Below are 17,980 nucleotides of genomic sequence, written 5' to 3'. Positions count from 1 at the left end.
CAGCATTGAAAGTTGTAATAGTCACCGGTAAAAACTCTTCACTGATGAAAGGATAATAGCGTCAAACAAATGAAATTGCATATTTAGAGAAGGAAAACCAACGTCGTGGCCTTGAGTGAGAATAACAATGGCGGATGTGCGGAGTGGGACTATTCTATTTAGGTAACGGGGGTACGGAGGGACACAGATTCATGAAGGTACTGGCAAAACGTGCCATTTTCCTAACGATGCTGTCGCGGGAACTTCAATGTCTCATTGTTGTAACACCTTTTAATAGTTTTTCTGATCGGAAAAGTAATTTTACTAACTGTAATGATCTATTATACGCTCATCACCTTTCTGTATCGGGGTTTAACTAGGGTAGGCATGTAAAGTAAAGTGAAGTAAGCCTTTATTGAAATCCTATCCCAATTGGGGATCTTGATCATAAAGTGCAATACAGGTTTTGCAAAATCAACAACAAAAGAGTATATATAGATGAGGATGTAACATGTTCATCAATATTTTACTCTTTTTCATTTTTATTTTGGTCTGAGTTCAAACAATTTTCCCAAATCACATAATGATGATTTGACTGTTCTTAAAAATGTTTATAAGGTCTTGGTGTCTCTGAATGTGTTTTTACAAACGTTTAGTTTACTTAAAGATCATGTCTACCGTCTGTGTAGCCTTTGCTGTGAAAAGAGAAATGTATAACAGCAGAAACGTTAAAAATCAAGCAGTCATGGCCATACTTTAAAAGTTTGTTAATCTTCGTCTTTAGAAAGATAAAAAGAACCACTTAACATTTAAACCTTTTCACATTGAATGCAGAAAGAGGGTATAGATGTCTTATACCAATTTAAGACTGAAGCATGTTTCTACCAGCATTTAGTATGTGTGGCTAATGAAAGTTGCGTGTGCTAATAAAATTAGGACCAAATTAGCCACACTGAGTAAGTGTGGCTACTAACTTGAAAATCCTACCGCTAACCCTGTGATGTGTATATTACAACAGGTACAGAACATTTCTGCGGCATTCATTTTAGTGTTCACAGTATGAGAGCTTGTCATAAGCTACAAGCCTCTCATGTGGCAAATTTATGCAGTCTTCCATGACCAAAATGTTTTTGCCACAAGAATAAAAAAATGGTGCAGAAGTAGCAAACTGGCAGGGTAGATACAATTGGCCCCAGTGTTACTTGTATGTCATAGTTGTGGTCAAGCATGCTGAATAGCATTTTGAGTATGAGTATTTTTCTTGAGACCAGAGGGTTTGGCCAAACACAACTCTTGTAAAACAAGACACAATGATATATATTCATTTAAATTACTCACTGCTTGAGAGTGTGCATTGTTTTAATGACTATGATAACATTTTAGCACAGATATATTTTCATTTGATATTTTGATATCATCAAGAAATGTCTGATGATGTTCACTTCTAGATCATTAAACTGGTGGAATTTGCAAAAATATTAAAATCATTCAGAATCACATAATTTCTTGTATAAGTTATAGCAGTTTGAAATAGACCAAATTAATAATTTTAATGAATTGTTGCTTTAATGTTTACATGCAAAAGTGCAATTCACCAACATGACGATTTGACAATGGATATGCTTACTGCAATTACTGTTGACAATTTCCCTTTGCAATGACTCTTAACAAAATTTAATTTAAAACTGACAGTCAAGCTGAATGCCATCCGTGTCAGACATAGAATAATATTATCAATAATAGGAAAAAATAAAGAATACAAATAAAAAAACTTCACCATGCCATCATTTTAAAAAAGCTGACTGAGGTCACCCCTTGGAATATGCATACCAGTCTAACAAAATTAGACAAGCAATTTCAGAGATGAAACTATTTTCAACCAAAAATGGGGAACGTTATAAAATTTTAAGAATGATACCCCCCCCCCCCCCCCCAATTTGAACAAACCTGACTCAGGTTACTCTTAGGGACATGCATGCCAAGTTTCAAAGCAATCTGACCAGCGCTTTCGAAGGGCAATTTTTTTGACCAAAACGAAAAAAAAATTACCTAAAAAATACAATCATGCAAATTTCACCAGAACCTGAACGCACTAATCAGGTTATCAAACGATTGCAGATTTCATGAATACGCTTTGCAAAAGAGAGTGAATTTGGAAACATCCGTCTTTGATATTTATCTCTGGTACAGTAAAGTTATGCGCCCGAAGGGCCCTAAAATGCTACTAAATGATCGAATTCTTGATTGGTATGATGCATTTTTCGTGATCATGAGCCAGTCTCAAAAACACACAGACACTCCCTCCTCTACCCAGTGAACTTTTCAAAAACACAGTGACCCCTTCACCAAATCAAACATAGAGTCCCTGACCAAAGAAACATGATGAGTCCCTGCATCTAAGACATCAGATTAGGATAGGCAAAATGTCTGAATGCTTAGGTTTCCATCTGAGAAGGAAAGGGGTATGAGAGAATCGTATTTTATCGATGTCGGTACGGTCATATGACTTTAAACACGACACAATATGCAATAATTACGCAAATTGTCCGAGTCGAAAACGTAATGAAAACATCAGGTCGGGCAAACAAAATTAATGAAAAGGCTGGACAAAAATGTTAGAAAGAAATCTGATGTTGGCCTAAGTAAGACTGTGTTTAAAAGAATATTTCATTCATAATATTCAGCAACGAACTCCGAAAAGTAATATATTGAAGTGTGAATTTGTCGGCGATGTTCGAACCTCTAGATATCACCCAGGCTGTACATGGACACACATGCTTTTAGGCCATCTGCACATCGCAAAGTTGTCTAGTGTTTTTTTGAAAGTTGTTCTCTTGTTTAATCAAATGTAATACATTTATGCTACGGTCATTTCTTGTTAATTTTACGACTTCAAATCGTAATGATTTTCTCTGACCAGACCGATTATAACGACTGCGTACGTAGGCTGACCTTGACCCATAAAACATTGCCGGCTTCACGCATGCGCTACATCCGCTATTGCTAAGGGGATACCCACAACACTAGCGACGTGTGCATGGCTGAAGCCGTGTAGAAATACAAGAAGATTGAACTTTATATAATCTAACTTCATATCCATTACGACCAGTATACAGTCGTGGAGAAGAAATGCCAGGAAAAATGTCAAAAACTACTAGCCGCGACCGGTCGCGGAGAAAGATGCGGGAAAAACACAACTCTGCTAAGAGCCACGACCTGCGACCCGTCGTGGAGCAAAAAGGTCAAAAACTAAGAGTCACGACAAGCACAGGTCATGGAGAAAAATCACAGAAAAAACTCTACTGAAAGCCACGACCTGCGACCGGTCGTGGGGAAGAAGGACAAAAATAATCACGCCACGACCTGCGACCGGTCGTGGAAAAGAACGGCAACTTTGCATAAAGCCACGACCTGCGACCGGTCGTGGGGAAGAAAAACAAAAATAATCAAGCCACGACCTGCGACCGGTCGTGGAGCAAAAATTAAAGGGAAAACCAACGCTACTGAAGGCCACAACATGACAACTGGTCGTGGAAGGTTCCTGAATGAAAAAATTAGTTAAAATTCGCCCAACTTCTGGTGTCGGAAAGAACACCCGGTTGGTAGAAAAGATAGGTCGTACACCTCACCGTTGTGGTAATATTACCTCATCACGCATGCGTGTTTAAATCTGTCATGACGGCGCCTAATAGTAATACTGAACATTCGCGACCGAAATTGAGTCGTACGACCGGTCGTGTAGTGTGCTCATATAAAACGTTGTCTCATTTTGGGCCACATATGAAACATTTAGAAACAATATATACTATTTTTATAGGTATCAGATACAACTACTTTACTTAAATCTGCTATTTAGTTGTTTAGGATAAAAGAACAACTAAGAATATTTAATTTCGACCTCCATGGTAAGAGAGATGCACTGTATACTGATAGTGATGTGAAACATATGGAGAAATTACTGTTTTATAAACTGGTATCTACAGAGTAATAGTATCGTATTGCATACAGGATTCATGTGTTTAAACCGGTGTGCGGGGTATAAAAGGCCCCTAACTTATTGAAAATTCATAATGGCACTTGAGTGACAACTGGCAATAGCTAGGTAGACCGCTCCGTGAGAATCGGCCTAAACGATTCTCAAACATATATTATTGGCATATCATGAACATAGACTGTTTCATAAACACCTAGGCCATATAGGTATTTGCAAAGTTTCACAAAGTTTTTTAAAACTACGACGATTAGGGGAAAAATCGCTTTCTGAACAAAGGGAATGGCCCTCAGGAGACAGTCGTTCCATGATTCAAACAATTGTCAATCATTCGGTGACGCGCAGAGGTGTAAACTGGTCAAACATTGCTGTGCATACGAGAACAATTACGATGTAAACAAACTATATGTAAACTTAGAGTTATATCAGCGGGCGAAGGATGGAAACTTGTGTTGCCATAAACTTTTGCTAGCGTTTATGGTGCAATGACATCACGAAAGTGAACCATTTCAGACGTGACTTAGCAAGAGGACTAGTCAGTAAGCTTACCCGTAGTACGATGTTTTCTAGCGAAAAGCGCGTAAGCAGAGTCCGTAGTTTGCACTGAGAATGGCATCGAAAATAACCATCAAAACATGGCGGTAGCCTCCATGATCAATTTAATTATTGTCAGTCGAAGAGATCCACGTTTTTAACAACTTCCCCTTCCAAATCTACGGCCGAACGTGACGGTACTGAACAGTTGTTTTGGATATATATGCTGGCCCCGAAAACGGCCGTATGTACACGTGTTTTTACACGTGGAAATGACATGTCGTGTTTGGAGGGCTGGTACTAGTAAGGTTTTGACATACCGATTATCCCAGTTACATTTGGACTTCTGTGATGAGAATTTAACAAAAATTGTAAGATATTTGAACAGTTCAAACATTCAATCTTTCAGTTCAAGATGAGCAAGTAAGCACCATCAACCAATCTTGTAAACACTTTAGGATACGCGTGTCTGAGGACAGCTCATTGATTCCGCGCTACATCGTTATAATATTTCGGCAAAAGCTGGACTTTACATGTAATTCCTTTTAATAAACATGGAGGTAGAAAGAAAGACGGAGAGGAACCCAGTCTGTCATTGATTCCAGTCGAAGGTTAACAAACGTTTCGAGCAAAACTTGCAATTATTGCTCCGAAAATAAACATAACTCGATATCACTCCGCCGCCAAGCAACCGAGCAACTAACCGCGATCGCTATTACTGATATCATGATACACGAGATTCAAGGAAGTCTCGACCCTTCCGTGAATTTCCTTTATCTTTTGCGATCGGTCATGACGTCGCCGTTTATCTATTTCCTACCATTTTCCTGACGTGTTCCTTTTCCTTCCTAGTTTTTCTTTCTTTCTTTTTTCTTTCGAGTATTGCCATGGCATAACTGAAACCACGGTCCCTCCACAAACGAACCGGGAAACGAAGGCTGTACGTACCCAAGCCTGAGTGTGATTTGAGAGCAAACAGATTACGCAGATAATGCGAACGATCGCAACCGTTGCCAACAGACTCATTATGCAGAGCCATGCCCCAAAACGCCCACCCAAACTTGGCACTAATCCTGATCCCGGTCCATTTCGAGCCGGGCTTTAAGTGATAGATGCATGCAGATAGCACTATAGGTGGATATAAATTTAGGTAGGGCAGGGGAGCCAGTGTGTCTCAGCAGAGATCGATAATAGAGATGAAGATATGGGGGGGGGGGGCGTTTATGAACAAAGTTCATCATAAGTGTGCAAAGGTTTAACATTTTCCATAAAAATTGTATCATTTACATGTTTAGCCCTTTTCCAAGATTTATTTTAAGGAAGTCTACTTATACAAAGATGATAAAAGACAGGACACAACTGGTTATTCTCAAGTTTAGATGGAAAAGGAAGTATCCAATTAAAGCCCAAATGCTCAGTGATGCACTGATGGTCTTACCGAGCAATTTAGCCCCTTTTTAGTCCCCGCAGACGCAGTCCGGCTGGGACTTATAGATTGGGTCCCCTCCGTCCATCCGTCCGTCCGCCATCCATCCGGCCTTCCATCCATCCGTCAGTCATCAGCCGTTTCTCTGTCATCCCTGAGCCGATATATTTCAAACTGTGTGCAAGGATAAAGTACTGTGCCATACAATGCACGTCAATTTATTTCGCAATACGATCCAATATGGCCACCTGGTGGCCATTTAATTGCCATTTTTTTCATGTTTTTGAACTATAACTCAACTGTCCCTGAACCGATTTCATTCAATGTTGGTACACAGATAAAGTACCATGGCATATATATGCACATCAATTTATTTTGCGATATGATCCAATATGGCCGTCAGGCAGCCATTTTGTTGCGATTTTTTCATGTTTTTGAACCATAACTCAACTATCCATGAACAGATTTCATTCAAACTTGGCACACAGACGTTGTATTAGTGTGCATGTGCATCACAATTAATGGTGCGAGCGGGCACTGTGTCATCAGCGATGACTTGTTGTGTGACATTTTTTATAGTTGGTAATATTTTTGTTAGGCTATGTATTACAACTGTTTCAACTTTTTGAAATTCATGTATCTCTCCAGTCTTCATCACCCTGTTTTACGTTAAATTAATTTTACAGAACAGTTCACAAAAAGATTTTGCTATCCAGCTCATAAAAACACCTTCACAAGATGAAGATGCAGACAGCAAAGAAAAGGCAAAAAATAAAGCAAGGCTTGACAGCATAGATGAACAGTGGATAGCAGAACACGCAAGACAGGTGAGCTAAGCTGTCTCTACGGGCTGCTTATTATACAACCTCACTTGTAGGTGCCTCATGATTAACATTTTCTGCACACTTTGGGTCATATATCCCAGTTACATTCACTGAGTTGAAGATTCAACAGTGAACCATACAGGTACAACAGGATAAAATCATTCATGAATAAATACACCTTATGTGGTATTTTGTGAATAAATATTTAGTTTATGTAGACTAACTTGCCACACTCTAAAAATTAAAAAATAATTTGAGTTTCAGTTCAATTAACATACCCAAAATGGATTTGACATAGTTAACCTGTTATGTTGTTAATAGGATATGTTTTTGAATCATAAAGAGCTTGCATCAGTGGAAATGCACAATGTTAACAGGGCTATCATTCTTAATGATAAATGTATATAAGTTACATTTAACCCTTTTCCTGCCAGACAGTAATAACTGTATTACTTCCCCATCAGCCAAATCAGTAAAAAGCGGTATTGAACCAAAACATGACGTATTTTCACCCGCTTGGCTTGGTATGTTATAGCATCTTTTGTCCAAAAAAAATTAAGTTTACAGTATTATGTTTTCAACAGCCTTCAAATGTACAGTATTATGTTAAAATAAATCATATGGAATACGTTGTGTTTCATTAATTTTAATCATCTTGTCCTGGTGGTGAAATATGGACTTGGCAGGAAAAGGGTTAAAGGCGGAGTCTCCCTTTAAAAGGACGAGACGCTATGGTGGCATTCATTGTGTAAGTGGACACCAAACAGGCAACACGCGGGCACAGGCTCAAGAAAATGCCACTTTTTAGTTTTCTTTGGCCGCAAAAACGCAGACAGACTGCCAAGCGGCCAGCGCAAAACTGTTGCCGCTCGAACTCTGTGGTTATATTCAAATTCTAACGCAACTGGAAGACAATTTTTTAGGAAATTCGAGCGTTGGTGGTGGAGAATCAATGACCTGTGGCGATTTGAACCGACCGTCAATCAAACGCTTGAATAAACTCTGCTTGCAGGATCAGCAAAAGGTGACAAAAAGTTGAGATCAGTTTGTATAATTAATGTTATAGAATTCAAACATTGTACTGGCCAAGTGTTTGACCGGGAGGAGAACTCCACTAATGCGAGAACCTGGGATAGAAAATTGCAGCTTTAAGTTTATCATAACCATTTGTACAGTATTATGTGTGTTAAGATAATTACCGTTATCAGTTTCATTGTGGTTGCTGAATGTTTAATCAATTTTATTTTTGTAGGTTTCCAGAATGTTGCCAGGTGGCATCTCTATCATTGGTGTCTTTGCCTTGGCTCCGCCTGACATGATGAATAAGTCACAGGCTAAACTAAGACAGATAATCTTTGAAGTTAGAAAGACCATGAAGAAACAAGAAATATTGGCAAAAGAGGACCAAGTCAGTGAGAGAATTCTACTTCAAATCTGTACAGTCACAAGAAAGTATCCTTTGTTATTGATAAACAGTTACCATCATTTGAATTTCAAATGTATTCACTCAACCCCTTGCTGCATATATGTATTAACAAAACAATCAGAGTGCCCTGGGGGAGACAAGATATAAAATTAAATGCGTTATGTACAGAAGAAGTCACATTTCAATTTCCATAACTTCATACAATCATTTTATAAAGCAATGCTATGTCGTTTGCTCTTTTTCTCATTCAAAAAAGGTCTTTTGGTCTATCGATCTCTCATGGGAGAAAACTTGTCATTAAAATATTCAAACTTCTATTTCCTGTGGGGATTAGAGGAATTAAGTGAATTCAGATCACGTACTACTGGTAATGTGAATGCCAAGTTTACTCCTTAATGCTTCATTATATAGGACTGTTTGCAGGACAATAGATGCATCAGACCCCAAAGTGAGTCATTCTATATTTCAACACTCTCCAGCGTAGTCTCATTTATGCAGAGTTCTCTCATCAGCTTATATTGTCAACAGCTGCTTATGCCATTGTTGCTGGTCATTGCAGCTCAAACATTTCACTTGGCCCGAGTATGACATTTGCTCTTTGTTGTAGGCAAAAGCATATTCATTGATGATGAAAGAGTTACAAGATCTAAGATCAAAAAATTGTCAGTGGTTCCTGTAACAAATAAGGATTTTTATCGAATAGGATTTCCTGTAAATAGTGCCTATCAGTGGAATAATATTGATTTAAATATAAGATCCAGTAACTCATGAGTAGTTTTAAAACTTCTTACCTTAAAGCTTATTGGGAATAATTTTTGTGTTTTGAATTTTAGTTTTCTTGTCAGCGAATTGTTTTTGTTGTTTAGTGTGTGCATTCATTTGTCTCTTGTGTGCTGGTTCACTCCAGCCACCTTTTATTTCTGTGCATTGTATTGTGCAAGCTTTCACTGTCATGTTTCATGTAGTTCTGCTCTGTATCAGCTTGTATGTTCAATTGAGGGCCCCTGGGAAGATAAGAATCTTTACTGAAGCATACCAGGCTACCCTCATCAAATAAGGTTTACCAAAATGAAATAAAATATTCTACCGCATTTGCCACAATGGTTTATATATCAGTGTTTTAGGCGAAGAAGGCATGAGGTACTGTTGACAGTCTGTCATGAAATCTGCTGTTGACATCAATGTAGATATAATAAAAAAGACATGGAGGCCGGAATGAGATATGTTTTGACCAGGCAGTGAAGAAAATATTACCTTATGTTAAAGCTCTGCTGGATAGCTGATCTCAGCAGACTTGGAGGAGTGGGATTTAGAACAAGAAAATGTACAACATTTGTTGTCATGTACACTTATTTATCTTGGTGTATTCCTGAAATCTGCACAAGACATTTTTAGCCATCAAACTTTGAAACTCAAGGGAAATATTGATGTTACACATACATGCTTTTGAGTTAAGTCCATAAATTTACCACTGGCTGATCAAAACTTTATCATGCATTAAATGTTACCATTGTTTTTTATTTCAGAGTACTTTCAGACCAGCAGAGTGGAAATATCAGCCTTTTATTAACAGATGGGCAGTTTTACAGAGTAGAGTCTCCTTAGATATCAGGATACCAATAATCAAAGTCAAAGCAAGTAAAAGTGGCCTTCAAAGACAAATCCAGGTACTTAGTGTAGGAAATTATTCAGATGATACAGATGTCTATAATTTCAGAGTGTTATCAAAGTTCAAAGTCTCGTCAACTGTCACTGGGTCAGAAATTTCAACTGTCAAGAATTCTAATGCATTTGAGACATACACACTGTTTTAACTAGAAAATACTTATATGCTTTCCAAGAGTAGACAAAGAAATTATACATTTAGTTAATTGCAGTGAATGAAAAATTCAGTACATGTACTTGAAAATATGTCAATGTTGCTGTTACTGGCGCTTTATGGCTTTCAGTGATGGCTTCCAATGATAATCTGAAAATGTTGAAAAATATACATGTATCCAGTAAGTGGGATGTACAATACACACATTGCAGATGGTACACTTTGTGATAGAAACTATTGTAAATAGGCTGACAACTTGTACATTATTGTTCTCTCCTCAGAATGGGTTACAGCCATGGTGCAAAATTGTGTCTGATTCATTGACTACCATTGGAGGAAAACTAAGGAAACCAAGTGAGCAACTTGATACTACACAGTCACATAAGGTATGTCACATAAACGTCAGTTTCATCTCATTTTATCTAGTTTATCTAAACCATGTACTAGTATTGTACAGTATTTCAACATCTACATGCTCAATGTTGTTTCCATGTAAGTGACCCTTTCATTTTTCATTACATCAAAGAGTCATAGAACCAACTGGAATGTTTGAATTAACCCTTTCACCCCATTTGCCAGTATAGTGGTCCAATTTTGCCATGTTGAAACAATGTAACTGGACCAAACCATTATGATGAAAAGATTAAAAACTTACATGAAAGAAAACTAAAAAAGCTTTATCTACATTGATATTTGTATTTGCAACATATCGTGTTTATTGGACGTTACGCTACTGGATATCATATTTAGCGTTTCAGTCTTCCTTTACATTTTAACTTTCAGTGAGATATGTGAAAGAAACCTACTTAGTTTTCTGTGTGTACAAAATTTGTGCATGTTAAATTTGCAGTTTAAAAATGTTATTATATTATTATAATTTATTATTATTATTATTATTATTATTTTTATTATTGATTGATTTATTTTTTACAACAGAGGAAAGGAACATCAAGTTCGTCTGCAGGGTCACAGACATTCCATGTTCAGCTCTTGTCAACATTTGTAAGTAAATACCCAAACATTCTCCACTACTGCTTTGTAGTGTCTTGTCAAAATCTCCATCAAAATGTGTGTACAATGTGTTGTAAGTGACATCAGGGGTTGTCTATGCTTTATGGTTACATTGACATTCCACTAAACACCATTATTTTTACACTGATTCATATTTGTTTTCTATCTCATATTTTATTTATCCCAGGATTTGAAAAGCAATGGAATTGTGCAAAAAGAGTGTACATCACAAATCACACTGAGAGGCACTGTACATGGTATGGCCTACGTCAACAACAAAGCTACTGTCAGTGAAGCAACTCAGGTAATATTACGTCTCTCTTGATCAGCTAATGCTACTAAATGTGTAGACACATTACAATGCAGTACACCTAGGAATGATCAGCTAATGCTACTAAATGTGTAGACACATTACAATGCAGTACACCTAGGAATGATCAGCTAATGCTACTAAATGTGTAGACACATTACAATGCAGTACACCTAGGAATGATCAGCTAATGCTACTAAATGTGTAGACACATTACAATGCAGTACACCTAGGAATGATCAGCTATGCTACTAAATGTGTAGACACATTACAATGCAGTACACCTAGGAATGATCAGCTAATGCTACTAAATGTGTAGACACATTACAATGCAGTACACCTAGGAATGATCAGCTAATGCTACTAAATGTGTAGACACATTACAATGCAGTACACCTAGGAATGATAACCTGTATAGTAAATACATTGAAAATAAAAGAAGATGTGTATACCCGTACACAATATATTGATAGGCTTTTAGATGATGGTTTTTGTTTTCCAAAAACTAAATGATTGCCAGATATTTGTCCTACATAGTAGAGCAACATGCAAGGTTAGGAGTCAGTGGATGGTATCCTGCTGTATGATATGGTATGATATGATTTGATATGGTCAATGGTATGATATAGTATGATATGGTTTACAGATATGGTATAATATGGTCAATGGTATAATATCGTATGATATGGCTTGATATTGTATATGATCAATGGTATGATATGGTATGATATGGCCAATGGTATGATATGGTTTGATTTGGTATGATATGGTCTATGATATGATATGGTACGATATGGTCAATGGTATGATATTAATCTTTTCCACTCAGTGGAAATGATGTACTTATGATTTGCAGATGGTTTAATCATTTTGCACACACTTGTTACATATATGTTGAGATAAGTTAACTATCTCAAGACCTATGATCAGCTCCATATACTGGTTTGTCATTCTACCTGTACTTGATGATGGTAGTGTGACAGTAATTCGCGTAATAATGCTATCAGCACTTCATCTAGTGTGTTTGATTTTTGCTGTCACTGAATATCTTTACTCATTGCTGATATTGAAACTATTCTTTTTCTGTTTTGCAGTTTTTGAAGGAAGATCTTATCAACAGTTTGCAGTCAAGATGTGAGTTACTCCTTGAGGATTTAGAGCAGAGTGAGGAAGGTTGGTTCAGTTTCATTCAAGAATCTACTTTCTCAAATGTATTCTAAGTGGTATAGTCTCTCTTTCATGTTATTATAACTACAGAAGAGTGCAAGGAATAACAAAATTATTGCAAAAAGGAAATTGAACAATATAAAACTCAAGTGTGTGTGAAGGTCATTTGATTCTCAGGTATGAACTGGAGAAGACATTGAAGATCTCACTTCCAGATGTTATAACATTTGAATAATGAAGTATAAAAGCCATACTCTTGTGTTGACCAATGAACCCATCTGTCACACATCAAAGCAAAAGTATCCTCATGAACTCATAACATTCTACAGCCATACTTTGTGAAACAAGTTTTCACAAATCTGGTACCTGTGTCTTCATCTCTTTCAGGTGTTCATGACGTGAACATTTTGCCAAGGAGAGTCTGTGTGACATTGCCTAAAGTGTCAGTCAATATCAGTGATTACATGTTCCAAGATGAGGTTGTTCAGGATTCACTTGACAGGTTTTCTGAATTGCTTGGTTTGCCAATCACAGAGAACCAGATACAGACAGACTTAGAATGCTTGCCAGGTTAGTGACAATGCTTTCCAACACTTTCTATTCTTTGTATTATTTTCACATGGCTTGTTTCCAAGAGCCAATTCTGTATTGATGTCATCATGCTCAATCTGATGATATGAAGTTCTCTCAGAGATCACTGATTCTACATAAGAACCATTTGTATTTTTTGTGCCAAATAATAATGTAGACTTTCCAAGAATTCTACCACCATTGTTACAGCTATCAGAAGGATTATAATAATATTCTGATCATTAGAGCACTACACAGATTAGCAGGTAGTATATCTGGTGACTTGCAGATACTCCAAATCTGCATTGTATACTGATGTATTTTGAAAGCAAATTTTGGTGAAGCAAGGGTAGTTATACAGTCGGTAAATTTCAACTGGGGTGGTCATGTAATTTCAACTGGGTGGTCATGTAACACATTTTGGTATTTTAGTCTCTCACACATACTGCTGGTATGTGATAGCAAACAAAAGCCCAAGTCACTTGAACTTTTGACAGTTTCCCAACCAACTACAGTTGGCCAAACCTTGTATGTCAAATTATCCCTTATACAGTCAACACAGCCTGTGTATGTACAGGTAACATATTTCTTGTTGATTCTGGGGGAATATTTAGTGTAACACTAAAGAAACTCACAGTTCTTGATCAACAGTAAGGTGAGTTTATTCTGTTTCAACTCACGGTGATACAGAGTAGTACGCTACATTCTTATGTGTGCTCATTACCGGGGTAAAAAAGCATGATGGAAAATCTGGAAGTCTGGTAGGATGAAAAGGTTAACTTCAGAATTATAACACATAATTGTGATAAATTCAACAGTTTGAAGTAAACTCTTGCTTAAAAGTTTGTAACAAACATGTCCATGTTAACACAGTCTGTTCAAACAAATCACAAAAAAGGTATGGCAATAAGTGTTAATTATTTCAAAGAAAATTCTGCCATCAGCTACATGGATTCTCATGCTGCACTCCAAACTCCAGAAAGTTGTTTAACAAAGTTTATAGTCATGCACAGTGTTTTGAACATCAACTGTTGTTTTACATAAAACTGAATGTCTTGAACAATGGTGAACTCGAAATGAGAATGATCTTCTTGTCTAAATTTGCAATAAAACAAAACAAATTATCAGCATGAATTTTAGAGCCTTTTAATATCCCATACAATTTTATGGAAATATGGAAATATGTAAAAAAAAATACTGCAAAACTTTCAGTTTATGGGGCTTTTATATGACAGTACTGGTGGCAAACAAATTTCTACTACATGTAGTTTTATCCCAGTGAGTGCAAACATATATATCTGCTCTATAGCATATTAAAGTTGTCTAATTCATGTATTTTTACAGAAGAAGCAGACTTAGAAATGCCTAAAGAGACAATTCCAGTGAAAGCTGATCTAAAACAGAGAGAAGATGAAGAGGACAGGGGAAAGAGTAAATCACAGTATCTAAGTGAGTATTACTATAGCGCCCTCAGTGACAGATTTCGTCAATATGTATCCTCACTGATTATGATTACGGAAACAATTTTATCAATATTGATGATATCTGAAACTGTAGCTACACTGGGAATTATTATTATTACCTTTGAACTCCACTGTTTATTGTATATCTGTTGCAAAAGAACCCAATTGTCATGTAGTGTCATATTGAAACTTGAATGACATAACTTGAAGTACATCCACAAAGTGTTATGTTTATGTTAGTGACTTCTGGAGCCGTAGTACAACAGGTTGACCATCTAATCAGTCAGTAACTCTATTCATATTGAGTCTTTAGTTTAAGCCTTGTTTTTTATTATGACGTTGATCAAAAGGTTAATGTCTTGCAAGTTCTAATATACTATTGACAGAAGTTTAATAAAAGTTGAATGTATGTCCAATTTTTCAAAAATGAGGATACAAAGTGGATCATAATGAAATGTCATCTTATTATTGTCACTATCCAGGCATACCAGCATAATCATTGCAACATATGATAAATCACAATAGAAATCATTATTGAAATGGTACCAGTTACATGTGTGAATTCAAATTAACTCTACATTGCAGTAATATTAAAATCATTGCCCTGAAAATTTCACTCAGAATGAACTGTAGGCAATGTAAGTAACATCCTGGTGCAGTAATTTTGCCAAAAATTTCAATACAACCGTGTCTACTAACTTAAAGATGATATATCGTCATTACTGATTCCTTGAGTTTGAAAAAGTAGCCGGTCTTCTATTTTACCTCTGTATATGAAAATGAGTTTCTCTCTCAAACAATGTAATTGTTAGTAGCACATCGAAAATTCCTCACTTTGTCGTTTGTTCTTTGTTACAGATGTTGCTGTCAGTGCAGCAGGTGCAATGTTAGCAGTTGTTATGTCATACTTACTTCTTGTACAAGATACATAGCCGAGAGAGAGAGAGAGAGAGAGAGAGAGAGATGAGATTGAAAAGTGCAATGAACTGGTGAATGTGTAGTTGTATATATGGCATTTTATATTTTAATGAATATCGTCATGGCTACAAGCCAAAACAAGCATACTTACCAACTCAGTGTTTAAGCTGTGACCATAGCACAACTCTCTGCAGCAGTTATAGACGTGTCAAACTTGGAAACCTTGCATTGTCATTTTACTATTGATCTTTATTGAATCAGGAATGACATTCCTTACAATGATCACATTGTAAATATCAGTCTATTTATGTCATCATGTACAACCACAGTTGGAAATCTCAAATTGGACGGATTAAATTCCAGTCTCTGTCCTGAGTAAGGACTGAGAACTGAGTATGTGTTAAGTAAAATGGAATAAATGCTAAATGATGATCAAGACGATGACTTGTTACACTGGTGAATATTTCTTCACAAAATATGAACTTTCATAACCCATACAAATACATGTGGTACACACAATACTTTGTAAGTGCTTAATCCTTTGAGTGCCAAAGTCAATTTTTGTCGCCTTTACAAAATATACCCCAGTCAAATTTTGTAAGCATTTGCTCCAAAATAATCTAAACAAATACGGAAAAATTCATAAAGATTTGTAAAGCGTTGCACTAAAATTTTGGTGGGAAAAATTACAGCACCCAAAGGGTTAAAGACCAGAATTCAACATCTGCTCATACTATGGGACGTCTGGGCTGACCACAATGATGCATACAGTAGAGCGCCCTCACACTGCCAGCACCCGCCTGTTACCTACGGCACAATGTTGTGCCTACGGTAACGGTATTACATACTGTCACAGAAATCACTTCAGCTGCTTGTCTACAGAGGACAGATGCATGATATCCAGATCCAAAAATCTTATTTGAAAAATACAGTAGAGAAAGCTTAACAAGTGATACTGCTATAATCAAAAGTCTGTGCCAAACTGCAATGACTTCAAAATACTACAGTGGTGAACAATATACATGGAGTCATTTCATAAATCAAGCGGAGTATGGTATAGACAACAGATTAGAATTCTCCATTATACATCATAGGTGTCCAGCACAAATGTAAAAAAGTCGGCCAATGGTTTCAAAATAAATATTTTCTTATATCTACATGAACCTATCCTTTGGCATGTTAAAAATTACAACAAATTGGTACATGGCGGAAAATCAAAACAAAATGAAGCTATTTTAAGCATATGTATGAAACCATCAGAAAATGGTTATATAATTATAAAAAGGGGGCAAGAAAGCAACAACTTGAAATTTATGGTGGATACATGGCAAGTGTGTATGGAGTAAATTATTGAAAAATGATGGTACTTGCAACATTTGTAGGCGTGTCACATAGGGGAAATAATCATTTGAAGGCATTTGTGATAGTCTGAGGTAGATTATTTGATGTCGAATAGTTTATTCTGTTTGTTTCTGATATACCATATGCTGAGCGTGTCCTGCCTTGGTATTATTTAGTATCACTGAGTAAGCCAATACACACAGAACACTGGGCATTGTGGCTGAACAGATAGTCATCTGGGCAATGTTTTGAGCACCTGTACTCTCACCATGCAAGGCTTAACATGCATACACTGTTACATAAAGTTTGGACCTCATGCAAGCTTTTGCAATGATAGTGTAAACTGATGGTATGTTTCATACAGAGATGGATACCAGCTTTCCCTTATATTGTGGCAATGTTTATTTGTCAAAAGAAGGGCAAGTAGAATATGAAAAATCTATTTTGTCTAGTAGTCACAAATGTTATGGGTTTTTTTCGATACTTTTGAAATTAGGCATAAACATCATTTTGTAAACAGTCACTTTTTAAGTGTTCTCGATATCACAAAAAGATCACAACAGAATGACTTTAACCCTCTAAACATGTGATTGAGCCATTGCCTGTTCTTGTTTTGTGTTGGCTGATGTGATGGCAACTCTCTATAATTTCAAGATGCTGACCAATATAACATACATTGCAATAATACAATATTTACAAAAATAATGTCTGAATAGCGCAGCTTTGTCAGTTTAGTTAGAAAGTCAAGCCATCATCTGAATCACTGCATCATCCTATAAAAATTGTTGTGCTTTAAGGCCAAGGTAGCACTGTATATTAGAAGTTCTCTTTGGTCAAGGGATTTCTTTATAATATAAAATTGTTGACAAATACTGTATCAAGATCATCAAAAGGCCGTGGAATTATTGGAGACAGAGGCAAGTTCTGTTTGATGACACTTTGATTTTGTTTTCATTTCTGTCTTTCTACTGCATTTTGTTACCTTCCAGGACATTCCTGTTCTATGACATCAAGAGCAATTTTCACTCTACTTTGCATGAGATCTTTGTTATTGAGTAAATGTACTAACTCTTCTTGACCAAGTTCCAGCAGCATTCCTGTGAGCTTGGCTGCATGTTTGGGATAATCCCTCTCTATGACCTGATATAGCTGTTCTCCCAGTGTTTGTTTATTCCTTGTGAAATCCTCTCTGGAAGTGTCC

At 36.6% G+C, this 17,980-nt stretch overlaps 2 protein-coding genes across 4 annotated transcripts in view; one reads left to right on the top strand and one right to left on the bottom strand.

Annotated features, from left to right (window-relative positions):
* The window catches only part of LOC139114761 (protein odr-4 homolog), a 27,165-nt gene extending 11,286 nt beyond the window's left edge, over positions 1-15,879 (top strand). Inside the window, exons 2-12 of one of the 2 annotated variants that reach the window (XM_070676654.1) lie at positions 6,617-6,757; positions 8,007-8,206; positions 8,592-8,628; positions 9,707-9,847; positions 10,281-10,385; positions 10,936-11,001; positions 11,198-11,314; positions 12,415-12,493; positions 12,875-13,057; positions 14,402-14,506; positions 15,379-15,879. In XM_070676654.1, coding sequence (XP_070532755.1) covers positions 6,617-6,757; positions 8,007-8,206; positions 8,592-8,628; positions 9,707-9,847; positions 10,281-10,385; positions 10,936-11,001; positions 11,198-11,314; positions 12,415-12,493; positions 12,875-13,057; positions 14,402-14,506; positions 15,379-15,452 — 1,248 coding nt within the window. In that variant the 3' untranslated portion in view covers positions 15,453-15,879. The remainder of the gene's footprint in view (positions 1-6,616; positions 6,758-8,006; positions 8,207-8,591; positions 8,629-9,706; positions 9,848-10,280; positions 10,386-10,935; positions 11,002-11,197; positions 11,315-12,414; positions 12,494-12,874; positions 13,058-14,401; positions 14,507-15,378) is intronic. The other variant, XM_070676655.1, reaches the window with a different exon arrangement.
* Positions 13,695-17,980, bottom strand: part of LOC139114769 (uncharacterized) — a 32,407-nt gene continuing 28,121 nt past the window's right edge. Inside the window, exon 4 of one of the 2 annotated variants that reach the window (XM_070676671.1) lies at positions 13,695-17,980. In XM_070676671.1, the coding sequence (XP_070532772.1) occupies positions 17,758-17,980 (223 nt within the window). In that variant the 3' untranslated portion in view covers positions 13,695-17,757. The other variant, XM_070676672.1, reaches the window with a different exon arrangement.

The sequence above is a fragment of the Ptychodera flava genome, chromosome 16 (genome assembly GCF_041260155.1).
Source record: "Ptychodera flava strain L36383 chromosome 16, AS_Pfla_20210202, whole genome shotgun sequence".
Classification (NCBI taxonomy): domain Eukaryota; kingdom Metazoa; phylum Hemichordata; class Enteropneusta; family Ptychoderidae; genus Ptychodera; species Ptychodera flava.
This window is presented reverse-complemented; position numbering and strand designations above follow the sequence as displayed.